The following is a 19311-nucleotide window of genomic DNA, read 5'->3' as shown; positions in this document are numbered from 1 at the left end:
CTTTTAGATCATTGTCCATTTCTGGGCACAGATTTTAGGCTGTGCTCAGTTACAGTTTTAATCTGCTTTGATAAATGTGTAATATAATAAGTTATATGGGAGAGAAAAAGCGTGCAATTTTAATTTTTTAAAAAAGTAAAATTTCACCATAATTGTATTCTCATGATGTGAATCCAAAGTTTATTTCTCTTTATATTCAGTGTATGAATGAGAATTAATTTAAGAACAAAGAGCTTCTTGGACATCAACACAAACTTCCCTGTTAACTAATTTTAAGGATTATAAATAATTCATCTTTTCAAGTGTTTCCCCACCCCCCTTTAAAGCTACTGTGGTATACCACAATTAAAACTTTTTGTAAAAGAACTTAAAGAGAAGAATCTGGATTAATTTTTAAAATATTCTTTTGATGTGTGGGTTTTTTTTTTTTTTTTTTAAATCTAGTTACTGTGTGAATATATTGTGAAGGCACCTCGTAGCCCTAAGCAGCTATAATAAACAGTCATTACTTAGAATTGAGAACTCTAGCTCAGCTGTAACTTAAACCTTTCCTTTGAGGGCAATGCAGCACTACCAGAAAAGCACACAGAACTCTCATTACTCTGAATGACATATATTTTGTCCTGTTTTCTGTCTTTTCTCTCCTTCTTTCTTCTCACTATCCCTCTCTTCTTCCTTCCTTTTCTCTGCTGTTCCTTCCTTCCCGCTTTCCTTCCCCCGCTTCTTCTCTTTTGTCTTTTGTCTTTCAGGAAGCTCATTCCAAAAAATCTGCTGTGTCTTTGGATGACAGCGACATCGAAGCTCGCCTTAATAGTTGGAATCTTGGGGTAAAAAAAAAAAGTACTTTATGTATGTATATCGATGTAGGAGAATTGTATTATATTTGGAAAACATCTGAACTGATTCTGTGTAGTGACTATTATTGGATGTCAGCCTCAGTACTGCAGTAATACTGTGGGAGAAGGACTTTGAGGACGGGAAAGAGAAAGAACGTTCCAAAGAAGCATAAAGCAGTCCCTGCCCTCAACAAGCTGATTTTCTTATTGGTTAAATAGGAGATACACACATACCTAGTAAATAATAATTGAAGATAGTGTATGGTAAAATATCAAAATGAGTTAGAAAGTAGAATACTAAAGTGGAGGGAAGGGGAGGGAGGACTTGGAGAAGCAAGGTTATTACGGTTAAAAAAATTAGGAGACATCCTGGATGAGCTGCCATCGTGGGCAGCTGTTTTTGGTGCAAAGACCGAGAGGGGCCTGGATGTTTCTAGACAGGCGTGGAAGTGCAGAGCTAGGAAGAGAGAGGTCTGAAGAAATGTGGGTGGTGTAAGTCAGCTGTCATGACTGGATCTTTAGGACTTATGTAGTGGGTGAGGGGCAACATTGATCAGGTGGATTGTATTGGAGCTTTGAATGCTAAATTGAGTGGTTTAGCTTTTACATTTTAGGCAATAGTGAGCCCTGGAGGTTTATTTTTTCCTTCCATGGTCCACTTTGCCTGATGCCATTTAAAAGCTTTGAGGAAATGAAAAGGGGGTTAGAACAATTTTTATCGCATTTTTTTTTCAAAGATTTTCTTTATTTATTTGACAGAGACAGATCACAAGGCAGGCAGAGAGAGAGGGGGAAGCAGGCTCCCCGCTGAGCAGAGAGCCCGATGCGGGGCTCGATCCCAGGACTCAAGATCATGACCTGAGCTGAAGGCAGAGGCTTTCACCCACTGAGCCACCTAGTCGCCCCACACTTTGTTATTAATAAAATAAGTTGTAATTTGAAAATTTGAAAAATATAGAAAATTAGAGAAATAAAGTATGTTTGAAAATCTTAACACTGAGAGATGATTTAGCCTTTTGCTATATATTTTCTCCCCTCCTTTTTTTCCTGTGTATATTTATAAAATTAAAATTAAAACAAAATTGGGGTCATATTACAAATACCATTTTGCACTGTTTAAATTTGCTCTAAGTTTATAATAGTTCTATAAATATGATTAACCATAGCACTGATTTTTCTTTTGGATGGGTATTCCATAACTTATTTAAGCATTCTGCTATTTTTGGACATTTCGGTTGCTCCCAGTTTATGGCTAATGCAAGTAACACTCATTAAGAATCTTCGTGTACAGGGGCACCTGGGTGGCTCTGTGGGTTAAAGCCTCTGCCTTTGGCTCAGGTCATGATCCCAGGGTCCTGGGATCAAGCCCTGCATTGGGCTCTCTGCTCAGCAGGGAGCCTGCTTCCCCGTCTCTCTCTGCCTACCTCTCTGCCTACTTGTGATCTCTCTCTGTTAAATAAATAAATAAAATCTTAAAAAAAAAAAAAGAATCTTTGTGTACATATTTGGTTGCTTTCTCAGGTTATATCCCTTCCTGGTACATTGCCCCCAGAAGGCATATACCAATTTATTCTCCAACCAGCAGTATGTGGGATTGTCTATTTTTCTTTTCTTTTCTTTTCTTTTTTTTTTTTTTTTAACCTCTTCACTGACAGTAGGGATTGTTATTTTAAAAAACCTAAAACCCTTTCTTCTAATAATGGTTTTTAATGAAAGCGGTGCTTTGGGAAAATTGACTTGGTGGCATTTTGAAGGTTATGGTGGATGCAAGTAGGAATTGGAGAAAGGGAGCCAGTCGTCTTTTCAGTGTTTGTGGTAAGCTGCATGTTAGTGTGATTTCTGTGAAGATGGAAAGTGTTGAAAGAAAAGACATTTCAAAGAGAGTAAAGGATGCTAGTGACTGATTGGTGAGCTGACCGGAAGGGCACCTAAAGGTTTACTTCTAGGAAATGGGAACATTGGCTCAGTTAACTGTCAGGTGGGGGAAATCATTTGAAGAGTTACAAGTTTCCTTTTAGATGGGTGGAGTTTGAAGAGATGGTCGGACCCATTGGGGAGGTCAAGGTTTGGAGGTTCATGAGACTCGAGGGCTGGAATCCTACTTCGTAGTTGCACTGCTCGAGGTGGTGGCTACACCCAGAGGCTGGACAGCTGGTCTTCAGGGGGCAGAAAAGAGATAGTTGACTCCATAAGGGGCATGATTAGAAGGTAGGGAATGGATCAGAAATTAAAGCAATATGAATCTCCTAGCCATTTTGGGAGCATGTTAGTGAAAGAGAAGAGAGAGAATTAATAACAAGAGGGGAATAGTAAGTTAAAAGAAACACTGTTATGTTTGAAGGTGGAGGGGAAGCGGCCACTGGAGGGAAGGCCCAAGTTACCATTGTGGAAGAGCACAGGAAAAACCCCAGAAAGACAATTTGTTTTGATATTTGCCAGAAAGCAGTATCAAAGTGGAAAGTGAAATTCTGGGCTATCCTTTTAAACTTGCCTTTGCCCTTAGCTATTCGAAACTTCTGATGCCCATTTCTTAGCACACACAGTACTTTGTCCAATTATTTAACTGTTCAGAGGGTTAAATTTTTCATTTATAAAATAAAATTAAAACAAAAGATGTAAAATATTTTGAGGTAATACCTTAAAACTAGGTCTGCCTGGGTTTGGTTTCACACTTTTTTTAAAATTTATTTTTTATTGAATTTCGGCATAACAGTATTCATTATTTTTTCACCACACCCAGTGCTCCATGCAATCCGTGCCCTCTGTAATACCCACCACCTGGTACCCCGACCTCCCACCCCCCCTGCCACTTCAAACCCCTCAGATTGTATTGTTCAAAGAGTTCACTAACAGTGTAAAATATGAAAGTGTTGCATTTTTATATATTTATAATATTTATACATTAATCAGGCTGAACTATATCTTTTGATCACAATAGAATAATTTAAGAATCCAGTGTATTAAAAACGTTAGATTTTGCTTTGATTTTAGTTTGGTGTGAGAATGTGTGATGGACTTTTTTTCTTCCTGTGAATGATCGGTTAATAGTAGTTAATTTTAGTGCTTTGCATTAAGGGTGCATTTTTTATATTGCTGGCATGCCTTTCATACACCTTCGTTCTGATGCAGTAGATGTTCCAGAATAATTTTCTAGATTTTGTTAAACATACATTTTTTCCATCAAATATATTCTTTCTTTCTTCAGAAGTGTGTCAGTATTTTTTTTTTTTTAGGAATTCATAATTCTAAGTAGAAATTAACTTATTAAACCTAGCAATTTAATTTTCTTCCTCTTTTTTTTCCTTCTTCTCTGAGCATTTTAACCTTTAGTTTTGGGGAGGCTTTCTTACTCTGCTAATATAATTTATGTGTATTTCATGCTTTACTATCTTTACGTACATTTTTTTTCCTTTTTCCTTTTTCTTTTTCTGAAGCCGTGGCTGGGGGCTGGGAGGAGGACTTTCCAGGGCCTTCCATCCTGGTTCCTAGTCACCTGCCCACTCCCCCTGTGGGTTCACATGCTGATCGCAAAGCCTCACTCCCACCAGAAGCAAAGGAAGAGTGAGGACTCTGTGCCGTAGCCCCAGAGCAGGGTCTGGGAGGAGTGTGGGATTAGTGCAGGGCTAGCTCTCAAGATAGGCAGTGGGAGCTGGGCAAGGTCAGCAGGAGTGAGTGTCCCCAGATCCCACAGGTAGTTCCAGGGGTGGACAGCACTCTAGAGGCAGGCAGACCCACCTGGACGCTAGGGGCCATCTGGGAGGAGTGAACCTGCCCATCAAGGGCTAGGGGTGCCTATAAACAGTTAGCAGGTGGCAATATGCCTTTACTCTCCCGTCGGAAGCCTGGCTGGTCTGCTCACTGGAGCCTTCCTCCCTGGAGCCTGTTGGGAACTGTCCTAACTAGGCACCTGGGCAGCTGTCCTGCTGGTCTAGTAAACAAAAGAGGAAGAGGAAGACAAAGAGTAAGTGGAGATGAGTGGTTCCAACCGATGAGTTGCCCAGCTTTCTGACCCACAGAACTGTGAGCTCAATAAAATGGGTGTAGTTTGAAGCTGTGAAGCTTTGGGGTAATTTGTAGCGTAGCAGAGAGCTGTTTGTTGGGTACAGAATACTGCCCGACTGTTTCTGAGGTGACTGCTGGGTTTCCTCCTCCTCAGCCAAGGGCCAGCTCTCATTTCTCTACTTTCTCTTCAATCCTTGGGATTGTTAGTGATTTTTTTTTTTTTTTTTTTACTTAAAAATATTTGGCCATTCTTGAGAGTGGTTGGTGACATTGCTTTGTGTGGTTTTTGTATGTATTTTCCTGGTGACTAAGACAGTTAGGTGACCTTTCAGAAGTTGTTGACAGTTTAGATGGCCTCTCGCAGGGTGAAGTGCCTACTTGTGCCTTGGCCAGGTTTCCTGTTGGGTTGTTTGCTTTTTTTCGTACTGATATGTCACAGTTTTGTCTCTATTTTGGGTAAGAGTCCTTTTGGAGTATTATAAATATTTTCTCTTACTTCGTTGCTTTCCTTCAATGTCTTACTGGTATCTTTGATGAACAGAAAATGGATATTTTAATGCCGTTCATTTTCTTATCTTTTCACTATGTGATTAGTATTGTTTTGTGTTCTATTTAAGATCTTTGACCATCTTAAGGTCCTGAAGATATTCTTCTATGTTGTCTTCTAGCAGCCCTGTTGTTTTACTTTATTGTGTTGTATTTGTTTATTTTTTAAAGTTTTTATTTATTTGAGAGAGATAGAGAGAGAGAGAGAACAAGCAGGGAGGAGAGGGAAAAGCAGGCTCCCTTTCCGCAGGGAACCCAATGTGGGGCTTAGCCCAGGACGCTGAGATCATGACCTGAACTGAAGATAGACGCTTAACCGACTCAGCCACTCAGGTGCCTCACTTTTTCTGTTTAGATTACATCATCTGGAGGTGATTTCTGTATATGAGATAGAGTGTTAAGATTTATTTTTGTCATATATATATATATAATCTATCTCTAGGTGACACTCACATTTATTGAGAAGACTATTCCTGATGTACCACAGTTTTATTTGTCTCATAAATCATGTAATAGTACGTGTCTGTTTCCATTCTGTTCCTTTGGCTTTTCCGTGTGCCAAGGGACTATGCCGTTATATATCTGTATTTAATTTGTGCTCAATATGTGTGTTGAAATGTGAGTAGACCAATGAATGAACTTCCATTTGTAGTATTATTTCTGAGGAAAAGCGTTTTTCAAATTCTAAAATGCTGACTTAAGAAACATTATTTTGGGGGCATCTGGGAGGCTCAGTGGGTTAAGCCTCTGCCTTCGGCTTGGGTCATGATCTCAGGGTCCTGGGATCGAGCCCTGCATCAGGCTCTCTGCTCAGTGGGAGGACTGCTTGCCTCTCTCTCTCTCTCTGCCTGCCTCTCTGCCTACTTGTGATCTTTCTCTGATTTATTTATGTAATAAATAAATTCTTTAAACAAAAGAAATATTATTTTGGAGCATAATTAGTTTGACATTGAGAACTGAATTTATTTTATGCTATCGGGAGAATTTTGGCAGTTCTGACTGATGCCGTGACTTAAAAACATTTATTTTTGTTGTGGTGCTAGTAATATATTGCTTGATAAAGCCCTTTCCTATAAGGCAGCTAAAATATTAGATAAAATGTCTTTCTGTTTTTCTGGAATCATAGACCCTCTCTAATTGGTCAACATTAGTCTATAAGGGATATTTGATCAGTTTGACCAAAATCCTGAATAATCCAAAGAAATAATCTGACAGAACCCCTTGTAACCAGTTTGGCTAAAATACTAACCAAAATAAAATGTTAAAAGCCAATTTTCATTTGGGGCGCCTGGGTGGCTCAGTGGGTTAAGCCGCTGCCTTCGGCTCAGGTCATGATCTCAGGGTCCTGGGATTGAGTCCCATATTGGGCTCTCTGCTCAGCAGGGAGCCTGCTTCCCTCTCTCTCTCTCTGCCTGCCTCTCCATCTACTTGTGATTTCTCTCTGTCAAATAAATAAATAAAATTTAAAAAAAAAGCCAGTTTTCATTAGAAAGCATTCAGGTATCTGTGTTTGTGTCTAGTTTAAACTATTATATATTTTATTACTGTGATTTTGTTTGCTCTTTAAACAAGAAGTGTTTGGTCATGTGAATCTTTCTTGCTATTGGAACTTAATTTTTTTGGCTTTGTTTTCTGTATAATATTTTGTTAGACTTTAATGTTTTCCATAAATCCTTTTTATCTTCCATTTTGGACATTCTTTATTGTGGTCTTCTTTCTTGAGGTATTATGAGAGAACAAGAAATTTTCCAAAAGAGCATGAAAAAAGTAAATGCTAAGACTGTTTATAGATTGCTTCAAGTCCATTTGCTGGTGGATTACAAAGTGGGAACATTTAACTTCAAAGCACATCTGGCTGCTGTTATAAAAATCAGAAAATAGATTGCTTATTTCCCCCAAGTAGACACAAGAACATGCTTTACTATAGATAATTCTCATTACATATTGAAAGTGGTTATGAGACAAACTCAGTGTACTGTAAATGAACAACAGAAAGAAGATTTATACTTGTTTACAGTGTTCATTGTTGCTCTTAAATATTATAATAGACTTTTTCATTTTCTTTCTTTTTTTTTGGTCAACTTGAGAAAGAAAATTTATGATAACAGAATGAGTCTTTAACTTCTGTATTTAATGGCTTTTAAAGATGCAGAGGATGAAACAGGAGTCACTTCTGCATAGTTGAAAGGCTACATTGTAATTAGCTAAACCAATATTTTGTGCTCTGCTTGTAAATGTGGAGCTGTGTCAAAATAAGTCACAGATGGTTTTCTTGGCTTTTGGTTTTAAATTTTAAGCTTAATTAGAGCCTGAGCATCTTTGAGAATTCCGTTTCCCCCTTCCTTTATTTTTCCCCTTCTATTTAATTCTGCTTCATGAATTAGGGTTTTATGTATTTGCAGGTTTGGGTGTGTTTTTGAAGAACTTACTTTCTTGGCTGGTTTTCTCCATTCCAAAAATAGAGAATGGTTACTTACTTTTCATATATATACCTTCAGACAATAAATATTTATTGAGTGTACTTTGCTGCCTGCTGGAAATTTGCTGCCTCTGTTTTTCAAAAAGCTGTGTGTATATATAGTACAGTGTTATTTACTAAAGAATGTGCCTCTTTCTCTGGTACGGTATTTAAGTGGGTTTTATTATTATCTCTACTTAATAAATGCTTCCCAAAATGAATGTATTAATTCATATACCCACCAGTGGTGCACCATCTGGAACACTTTTATTGTCAAATTTTTAATGTGTACCAATCTGGGGGCTATAAAATGCCATCTCGCTCTGGAATTACTTTACATTTACCTATTTCTGAAAACATTGCACATATATTCCTACGTGTATTAGTCATTCAGATTTCTTTGTCAGTATAATGTGTCTCATGTTTTTCACATTTAAAAAAACTGTATTGTTATTTCTTTTATTAAATTTTAAAGACCTTCTTTACACATTTTGGAGACTGATCATTTGTGCAAACATCTCCCAGTTTATGGCTTATCTTTTCATTTTACTCATGATATCGTTTTTGGAGAGAAGTTCTTACTTAGTCAAATATTTTAATTTCCTTTTTGTTTATGCATTTTGTTTTGTTTTGGTTTGGTTCTTGCTTAAGAAATCTTTTCTACTTTGAGGCTATAAATTCAGGGAGAGGGAGAGAGAATCTTAAGCAGGCTCATGTCCAGCATGGAGCTCCACAAGGGGCTTGAGCTCATAAGCCTGAGACCATGATCTCAGTTGAAATCAGGAGTTGGACTCTTAACTGAATGAGCCACTCAGGCACCTCAAGTCATTCTTTGAAGTTGTCTTCTGAAAGGTTTTATGGTTCTGCTTTTAATTGTAAAGTATTTTTTCTTAAGATTTTATTTGTCAGAGAGAGAGGGCACAAGCAGAGGAAACAGCAGGCAGAGGGAGAGAGAGGCAGGCTCCCCACTGAGCAAGGAGCCTGATGTGGGACTCGATTCCAGGACCCTGGGATCATGACCTGAGCTGAAGGCAGACACTTAATTGACTGAGTCACCCAGGTGTCCCTAATTATAACTATTTAATCCATTGGAAATTTATCATATGTGGTACAAGAAGGAATCAGATCTCACTCTTTTCCACTTATTGAACACAGCTTTATTTTCTCAACAATTCACAAAGCTAGATTTTTCATGAGTCATGTTGTCATATTTATTTGAATTTCCAGTACTCTCTAGTTGATTCCATTGACTTATCTTCATTACTGTAGTTTTATTATATCTTAGTAAGTCACTTCACCTTGCTTGTTTTCTTCAGGCATGTCTTGGCTATTCTTGTCTATTTATTTATATACATCTTATAATGAGCTTATTAAGTTTTACCAAAGCCCTATTGTGATTTTGGTTTGGAAAAATTTAGTCACTAGATCAAGCTAAGGAGAATGTCATTTTTATAATATTGAGACTGTCCAAACACATGGTTTCACTATTTATTTCATTTTAGTATTTTTCAAAAAATCTGAATTATTTTCTGCACAAAGAGCTTATGTATATTTTCTTAGATTTGCTTTTAGGAATTATATGCTATTTTGTGATTACAAATGATGTCTCTATAAAATTATTTTCTTTTCCTCAGTGACTTTTGCTAATTTACAGAAATGAAGCTGACTTTTATGTATCAGTTTGGCATCTCACAACTTCACCAAGCTCTTACTTGGTCAGCTCCTGTTCAATGTCTTTCTGTTTTCTGTCTTTATTTGTAGTGTTCTTTACGAACTTCCTGAGATTATTTAGAAGTTATACTTGAATACATATTGTCCTGGTGGTGGAACAGAAACATCGTCAAACGTTGACCTGCAGGAAAGTGGTCTGCGTCAAGTGGGTTGCATAAAAAACCCTAATGAATGAAAGTCCTGACACAGGGGAGGCCAAAGGAGGCCCATATTACTGTTTTCTTCTATTTCATGGCTTTGAAAAAAAGTAATTCCTACTACTGACTGGTTTTGATTTTGATTTTCTGTTTTTTATAGGAAGTTTTTATGGATGTTGGATTCTTTTTGTTGTTGTTCACGATTACTGATCTTAGATGTTTTTGAACAAGAGGTAGCCAGTGGCTGTATAGGATGGATGGCTTGGGTAACTTACTTTATTTCTTGGTTTAGGAAAGCCTTCTTCTCCGGCTCCACTGAAATTCACTTTCTTTAATAAGTTCTGCCTCTTGTGGTTGTCATTTTGACCCGTCATCCTCTGCTTCTTTGCTTCTGTCTTGTTTCTCCAGTGTTCTTTTTCGTCAGTTCCTTCTTTCTTTCCCTCCATCATGGACAAACTTCTGTCCAAGGAGCCTCTCTCTATTGCATAAGTGGTTCCTTCCTAAGAACCTTCTCTGGTTCTTTACACTTTTTCACACCCTTCTTTTGATTCTTCTGGCTCCAGCACTCTGATCCATCAGGTTTTTTGGTGCGACCCACGAAAGGTAGACCACTCTCCTTTTACAGGTCAATATTTGATGACATTTATATTCCAACACCACTAGGACCCTGAGGCACTTCCCTTTTTATTCCATGCTGTCACTCTGGTTTGGCTCAGGATCTAATTCTGCTGATCTGTTATCTTTCTTTGGTCACTTACATGTAAATCGAGGGTTTTAGTAATGTCTTCTTGTTATGTTGTAGACATCAGTGATGGGTTTTTTAATGTGCTTTCTTTGTTGATCTGTATGGGTTTCTGGAAGATGGGGAGAGAAATTTAAATTCAGACGGTTGCCATTACTTTGTAGTAATCGGTCTTCAGGCAAAAGAAAATTGTTTTGTAAATTAATCCTTATCTAGATGCTAAAATATAGTTACTCTTCAGATCTTATCTGTTGCTATAGAGGCTTTTCTGTTTTTTAAACATGAATAATCAGTTCTATTTTTAATTTCATTGCTGCTGTATTCTTTGATTAATTGGTCCGTGCATCCTTATCTTTATTATGAACTTGGGTATGGGTAGTTTATTTCTTTGATTATAAACCTATAATAAGTCATTTGAGGAGCTTTTTGAAAACATAGATTTTGGAAGAGTAGATTCTGATAATATATGTTTGACAAAATTTGTCATTTGATGCCAGTGGTGTACTTCAGGGTAAAAACCGTTCTAGGTTGAAGTCATGGTTACTGTTGTATTTATATTCTTGTACATTTTGAAGTTATCTCTGTTGTAAATTGTAACTTTAAGATGTCAGGAGATTAGAATTCCATGATAATGATTTTTTTTAAAGATCTCATTTATTTATTTGTCGCAGAGAGAGAGAGAGAGAGAGAGAGAGAAAGCACAAGCAGGGGAGGCAGCCAGCAGAGGGAGAAGCAGGCTCCCCGCTGAGCAGGGAGACTGATGTGGGACTCGATCCTAGGACCCTGGGATCATGACCTGAGCTGAATGCAGATGCTTAACTGACTGAGCCATCCAGGCATCCCTTTGATAATGACTTTTAATTATCACTTCACTTGTGAACAAAATAGTTGGGGTAATAATCGGTGTTTCTAGTTTATCATACAGTATATTCATTCAATAAATACTTCCTTGAAAGGCTACTACAGATTAGGTATTGTGCTAGTTACCAGGAATACAAAACTGAGACATGATTATCTTTGCACTTGTTGTGCATAAAGACTGATAAACACTTAGAATGTGCAGTGAGAGACACATAGGATACTTGAGGAGCTCGGTTAGAGGGAGGGATCAGGTCCATTGTGCCCCTTCCTCCTTCTTCCCTCCTTCCATCCTTTCTTCTTAATGCATATTTATTGGCACCCATCACCTGCCTGGCCCTTTGGTGGATGCTAGGGATAGATGGGTTGTGACAGTCATAGTCTGTTTTCAGAGTTTGCACTCTTTTACAGAAGACAGATGTTCGATTGTAGAAGGGTACTCTCTGAGTAGGAGGAACTTAATTAAATTTCTTGGGGAAGAGTCTTGATTAAGTGAACCATAGGATGAAGTTGGGAGAATGAGTTCATAGGTTGCAAAGACTCAGATTTGAGAGAGAAGGTAGTGCTTTTCAAGGTAAGGCAAGTCGTTTAGTGTCCGTGGAATACAGGGTGTACTGAGGGGGTACGTGAGCCTGAAAGGCAGATACAGGAGGAGTCCCAAAGGAATTCTCTACTCTGGTAAATATTCTGGAGGTGAATGTCAGGATTCATGCTCTGAACCTGCCTGGCTGTATAGTAATGAAATGGAGACCTTAAAGCTGATTAGGTAGGGGTTAGAGGGGCACAGAGTGGTGCCTAGAGGTGGAGAGGCACAGGAAGACTACCATACTTCAGTAATGTAAGTCAGCCAGGGTCCTGGGGGTATAAAACGTGTTGGGAGGAGTAGTGGAAACGAAGCTGGGTGGTTAGGCTGTAAGAGGGTCATGAAGGTGCATTTCTGTCTGTAAAGGAGTCTAGGTTTTATTTTTATTTGTTAGTGGGCTACCAGAAGCATATCATACGATACCCATCCTAAAACACAAACTAAATATTAAGATACATAGAAAAAATTTTGCATAGCAGCTTAATTCTATATTTTATCAAATAATAATTAAAATGCAAAAATTAAAACTCAAAAATATAATTAATAATTAACACAATTATTAATTTCTATCTCAAATTTTCAGATAGAAAATCCTCGATACCTGAGACAGAAGCCAATCCCAGTTTCTCTGGTAGGTGGGAATGTCATTGGCCTTTTCTATGGACAGATTTTTTTTTAAGACCTTATTTATTCATTGAAGGAGAGTGAGTGAGAAAGAGAGTGCATGCACAAGTGCGGGGAGGGGCAGAGGGAGAGAGAATCCCAAGCGGACTCCACAATGAGCATGGAGCCCCAGGACCCTGAGATCATGAACCTGGGCTGAAATCAAGAGTCAGGTGCTCAACCCACTGAGCCACCTAGGCGCCCCCTATGGACAAGTACTTTTAAATAAAGTAATTGTTAGGTCATTTACGGAAAAGAACAAAAGTCTACATTATGAAGCATAATAGTCTTATGAATCCTATCACTTGCGAGTTAATAAATCACCTTTTTCTCCTATGTCAGTATTACTTTGGTGTGAACTTCAGGCAATTTAGTTTCCTTTTTGGTTAATGATAAGGCAGGCCAAAAAAGTATTGAATAACTCTTACTCACTCAACAGATGACTCCCAAATTCAGTCTGAGAAAATCCAGCAGTTTCCACGATGATCATCTCTTCTCTCGAATGCATGAGAAGGAGGTAGGATTGAAGTATTTCTGAGTATCAAATAATGAACACAGTTTTTGTATTTTTTATCATATGAGTTTTCAGGTCTGAATAATTATGCGTGGGAGGGAGAGGTTGTCTTTGGTACAAATGTAAAATAATGATGCAGGGTAGGCAAGTCTTGTTTTTCTGGGTTTTGTGTGTGTGTGTGTGTGTGTGTGTGTGTGTGTGTGTGTACATCTCCCACTTTTTGCGAGTGCTGAGGGGACTGTCTCCTGACCATCCATTCCTGCGTGTCAGGGCCTGGGGAGAGGACAGGTTTCAGAAGCGGTGTCTTTGACCTCAGGGAATCCCTCCAGCCTGCCTTTATCTCAACCTGATTTTAATGTAACTTTCTAGTTTTGCTATTCTTACTGTTTCTACTATTTAAATTGATCTGCAGAATTAAGCTATGCTATGGTTGATATATAACATAATATACTGTCTTTTTTGGTCATTGGAAAATAGAATTATCCAAGAAGCAGTATTGTTTATTGGTTGAAAGTATAAACTATGGAGTCAAGAATACTTGGATTTAAGTCCTACTTATTTGCTGTGTGAAAACGGGCAGATACTTGCCCTCTCTGAGACCCAGTTTCCTTGTCTAATTTGGGAGACACCTGCTTTACAGGATTAGTATGAAGATTTTATGGTCTGTGAGTACCTGTACGCTTCACATATAGTAGACATGAAATGAAGGTTAATTTGCTTTATGATTTCTTTTTAAAATTTCTGTTCTAGGAAATCTGAAAATCATCATTATTTTTATTTTTGCTTATGACACTAGTAAAACACTTTGGTCATCTGTGTGGTGTGATAGAAGACTGTCAGATTAGGAACCTGAAAAACTATGTCCTTAATTTGTCTTACCATTCTGTAGTCATATTAGCCAGGGAAGTCAAGAATATTAGTTTAGTTTTTGCTTAAATAGAGGGTAATTATTGATTTCACAGGGTCATTACCAAAATTAATGAGAATAAGGAGTATGTATGGAACTTGTAAATTATAGTTTAAATGTGCAAATATGAAAGATGTTATTGGACTTAATGTTTCTAATAAATTTAATTAAATAATTTTATTTTTCATTATTTTTTTCTTTCATTTTAATGAGGATGCTTCTAAGAATTTCTAAACTTTAATTTCAGTTTGGTGATTTTCAACATGAAAGGGTTTTCTTATCACCCTATTTATAAAATATCGCAAAGGACATTGATTTTTTTTTTTTTTTTTGCTTAGATATTCCAAACAATAGCGTGAGCATATAATTTGTTTTTTGTTGATAATGGAAGAGGAAAGGCAGTTTTTTCTTTTAACTTTAAATCTGGTGGAATTATTGCTGCTGATCTCAATACTATTTGTCATGAATTTCGTGGTTCCAGTTTAAGGCATGTGGGGTTTTGTTTCTTGGTGCAATCTTAGTGTTTAAAAAAACTGTTGAAATAAAAAACAACTACATTTTAAAAAGCCTTTGAGGAAAATACTTCTCTATATAGACACATCTTTTGAGCTCTTATTTTGAATTTCTTTCTTTTCTGAATTGTCACTAATTGTTTTTACGAGTCATTCCAAGTCATTCCCAACCACTTTTCTTTTTACTTTTGTTTTGTACTAATTCTTAGTGTTGAGGCTGCTTACCATAGAATAATTAAAATAATTGAAAGGAAGTACTGGCTTTTTGAATCTTTTGGGGGTCTTTGATGAGTTAATATCTTTATTCTTTATGATGACACCTTGGGTCAGGCATGAACATACCAGTGCGACCCACATATGTGTTGAGTGAGAGAAAAAAGCGTTTAAAGCTATCATGTGTTACATCAGAAATTCATTTTTAAATGTGTGTGGCTTTATTTTTTTCCACACCCTTATGTTTTTGTTTTTCTTTTTGGCATACTACAGGAATATTTTTGGCATCATTGAGAGGTTTGCATGTAAACATCAACTTACGTCATATCTTAAAATATATCCAGTGCATATATTTTGGCTAAAATAGTCCTTTGTGCAATTACATAGTTGTTTTGGACTTTCTTATGAAATTTTTGTTTATCATATTTTTCTCCATACTAAAATATTTAAAGTATATGCTGAGCTACCCCCGTGTGAGAATTATCTTAGTTTCATCTTTCTTTTAAAGTGCCATTTATGATTATAAAATAATTTGTGGATTTTTATTGAAGAAATTTTGGAAAATATAGTCATATCTAAAGAAGGAAGTAAAAATCGCCAATAAAACCAACTCCTAGAAATAAAAACACTGGCAAAATATTGTATTGCCTTTTAGTTTTTTCTTTATGTATCCCATAAATCTAAATTCTCCTTAGAAATTTGAGATGATACAGTATTTTTTTGTATAATTTGAGTAATTTTCATTCTGTTAAATTTTGTTCATAAGCATCTATTTTTAATGGCTGAAACATATTTCAAATTATGGAAGTATCCCCAGTTAATTTAACTTATCCTTATTGTTGGGAATAGAGATTTTTATGTACTTTCACTAATATAAATAATCCTGGGAAGAAGAGTCTTAATCTCTCTATCTTTAGGTGCATCTCTAAATATTTCCTTGGGGTATTGAATTATATCTTAAGACATGATAAAATTGAAATGATGGATTTCTGTAAGTTTAGTATCATTCATTAGCAATTTTACTTCTAGAATAAAAATTAACACTTACAAGCCCATTGAAAATTGTGTGTTACTATAAGATACAAGTAAGGAATATACTACGTGCAAAAATGAGAATGAAAATAAAAAGAAAGATAGGGGCACCTGTCGGTTAAGCATCTGCCTTCGGCTCAGATCATGATCTCAGGGTCCTAGAATTGAGGCCCGCATTGGACTTTCTGGTCATTAGGGAGTCTGCTTCTCCCTTTCACTCTCCCTCTGTGCTCTCTCTCTCTCAAATAATAAATAAAATCTTAAAAAAAAGACAAAGATAAACAGGAGCCATTTGAAGGCGGAGGAAGTAGCAATTTATATTGCCTTTGTAAATACATAAATACTAATTCTATTTTGTAATACAAACATGTATTTGCAGGATAGAATTTTTTAATATTTGCATATTTGAAATAGAAAATACCAGTCATATTGTCTTATTATTTTTGTCTGTTTTCCAGAGATATTTTTCTAACTTGGATTTTTTCCTAAGTTTAAATACATAGTTATATTGTGATATGCATAGTTATCCTTTAGGATAATCTTATGTCTACTTGCTTAAGTCACTTTTATTAAATATTTACTGGTGGATATGATGATATATGGTTTTCTGTTTTGAAGTTTGGTAGAACCTTGCATGTCTGTGTAAGAAAACCCTGGTGTGTCTTTTGCATCTTCTCATCTAAAAATGCTTTTGTTGGGGCACCTGGTTGGCTCAGTGGGTTGAGCCTCTGCCTTTGGCTCAGGTCATGATCCCAGAGTCCGGGGATGGAGCCCTGTGTTGGGTTCTCTGCTCAGCGGGGAGCCTGCTTCCCTGTCTCTGCCTGCCTCTCTGTCTACTTGTGATCTCTGTCTGTCAGGTAAATAAATAAAATCTTAAAAAAAAAAATTACAAAAAAATGTTTTTGTTGGGGCACCTGGGTGGCTCAGTGGGTTAAGCCTCTGCCTTCAGCTCGGGTCATGATCTCAGGGTCCTGGGATCAAGTCCCATGTCGGGCTCTCTGCTCAGCGGGGAGCCTGCTTCCCCACCTTTCTCTGCCTGCCTCTCTTCCTACTTGTGATCTCTCTCTGTGTGTCAAATAAATAAATAAAATCTTAAAAAAAATCTTTAAAAATGCTTTTGTTGTTGCTGGGTGGTGTTTTAAAAATAATGAAGAGCATTGTTTAAAATGAGTTTATTTTATTTTAAAATGAAATATGAAATTAAAGATGTAATCTTCATTTTCTCAACATCTAATCCTCTTCCTTCAGAGGTAATCATAACTAAAAATTTAGTGTATATTCTCTTTAAAATTTTGTAGGAATAGCTTATTTTTCAATACAAATAATATCATAAGCATTGCTTCAGTTTGTTTTTTTAACTTAAATATATAGTCTGATAATATTTCTATGTAGAAATTGTCTTTATTTCTTTTAAATAGTTACACTGTATTTTACTTTACTGCTATACCAGTATTATAGTAATATAGTTTCTGATTGAGCTATATAAGTTATGTATTATGCTGTAATAGTGTTTGAGGAACATCCCTGTGTATATCTTTGTGTATGATTTGCTTCTTTTTTTTGGGGTGGTGGAAGGGAAAGAGGGAGGGAGAGAATCCTCAAGTGGATTTCACAGCAAGCACGAGGCCCCACGCAGGGCTCGATTCCACCACCCTGAGATCATGAGCTGAGCTGAAATAAAAAGTTGGAGGTTTAACTACCCAGGTGCCCCTCGCATACTTATTCTTATATGATCCATTCTGTGAAATGGAATTGCTCGTTCACAGGGTTGCACACTTAAATTTTTTATTGTCATCATCAGATTGCCCTTCAAATAAGATTCTGTGTGTATGGCTGCCGGTGTAGGAAGAATGGGAGAGTGATGACTAAGGGATATGAGAATTCTTTTGTGGAGTGCTAAAAATGTGCTGAAATTAGATTGTGAGTGAGGATGGTTGCCTAATTCTCGGATACAGTAAAAGCTGTTGAATTGTTACTTTAAATAGGTGAATATTATGGTGTGGGAATTATGTGTATTTCAACAAAGCTATTATTTTTTTTTAAAGATTTTATTTATTTATTTGATAGAGAGAGAGACAGTGAGAGAGGGAACACAAGCAAGGGGAGTGGGAGAGGGAGAAACAGGCTTCCCGCTGAGCAGGAAGCCCTATGTGGGGCTCTATCCTAGGACCCTAGGATCATGAGCTGAGCTGAAGGCAGAGGCTCAACCCACTGAGCCACCCAGCTACGCCCTTCATTAAAGCTATTAAAAAAGATTATGTCTGCTTATATTTGCACCAATAGTGTATGAGAAATGTCTGTTTTTCTCATTTCATCAACATTCAATTCTAAACATTTTTCATTGTTGTTGACATGAAAAATAGTATCTTGTTTTGATATTTACATTTATCAAAATGAGAATGAACATATTTTTTGTCTGTTTTAATTTTACTTTTAGGAGCTGTCCTTTCTTATAGTTTCCCATGTTTTCGTTGAATTGTTTGTCTTCATTGTGATTCCTGAGCCATTTCTTTTTATTTTTTCTTTTCTTTTTTTTTTTTTTAAGGGAGTCTCAGATCTCTTCTGATTACACCTCTTGGTATTTCCTGCTCTCTCTCTCTCTCTTTTTTTAAAGATTTTATTTCCTCTTTTGAGATAGAGCATGATGAACATGAGCATAAGTTGGGGAAGGAGCAGAGGGGGAAGGAGGCTCAATCCCAGGACTAAGCCACCCTTCCTGAGCAATTTCTATGTTAAAGAATTCCGGTCCTGGGGCGCCTGGGTGGCTGAGTCAGTTAAATGACTGCCTTTGGTTCAGGTCATGATCTCAGGGTCCTGGGATTGAATCCTGCATTGGACTCCCTGCTCAGTGGGGAACCTACTTCTCCCTCTACCCCGCCGCCCCGTTCATGCTGTCTCTCTCTCTCTTTCTCTCTCTCAAATAAATAAATAAATAAAATCTTAAAAAAAAAAAAAAAAGAATTCCAGTCTGTGTCATATATCTTGCAAGCATTTTTCTCTATGTCTTTGGTTTATTTGTATTGTTTTGTTTAAAGGTTTTATTTGACAGAGAGTGAGAGATCACAAGTAGGCAGAGAGGCAGGCAGAGAGAGAGGGGGACAGCTCTCTGCTGAGCAGAGAGCATGATGCAGGGCTTGATGGGGAGCTCGATGTGGGGCTCGATCCAAGGACCCTGGGATCATAACCTGAGCTGAAAGCAGAGGCTTTAACCCACTGAGCCATCTAGGCACTCCTGGTTTGTTTTTTTTTTTTTTTTTTTTAATGCAAGTTTTCTTTTAAAAGCTGGATCTATCAGTCTTTTCTCTATGGCTTCTGGTTTTTGTATCATACCTAGAAAAACACTTTTTGTTCTAAGATTATGAAAAAAATTAACTCATGTTTTTGCCTCTCCTTAAATCTTATTTTTGTATTTAAATTTCAGATCTATTTCAGAGGCTTTTGTCCTGAGTAGTGATGATAATGTAGGGCTGTCAATTTTAAGGTCTACAATAAAACATTAGGAGGTTTTAATGTTTAAGTTAAAGAAGGCAGGTAGTATATAGAGAATTGATTGATATGAAATTTTATACATATTACA

General features: G+C 37.0%; 1 protein-coding gene across 8 annotated transcripts in view; it reads left to right on the top strand.

The window, feature by feature from the left end:
* CEP112 (centrosomal protein 112) overlaps positions 1–19311 on the top strand; it is a 410940-nt gene that overhangs the window by 42556 nt on the left and 349073 nt on the right. For 7 of the 8 annotated variants that reach the window (XM_059147617.1, XM_059147619.1, XM_059147620.1 and 4 more), the window contains 3 exons: positions 750–827; positions 12477–12524; positions 12996–13073. In XM_059147617.1, the coding sequence (XP_059003600.1) occupies positions 750–827; positions 12477–12524; positions 12996–13073 (204 nt within the window). The remainder of the gene's footprint in view (positions 1–749; positions 828–12476; positions 12525–12995; positions 13074–19311) is intronic. The other variant, XM_059147621.1, reaches the window with a different exon arrangement.

Source organism: Mustela lutreola, chromosome 15, assembly GCF_030435805.1.
Source record: "Mustela lutreola isolate mMusLut2 chromosome 15, mMusLut2.pri, whole genome shotgun sequence".
In the NCBI taxonomy this organism is placed as follows: Eukaryota; Metazoa; Chordata; class Mammalia; order Carnivora; family Mustelidae; genus Mustela; species Mustela lutreola.
This window is presented reverse-complemented; position numbering and strand designations above follow the sequence as displayed.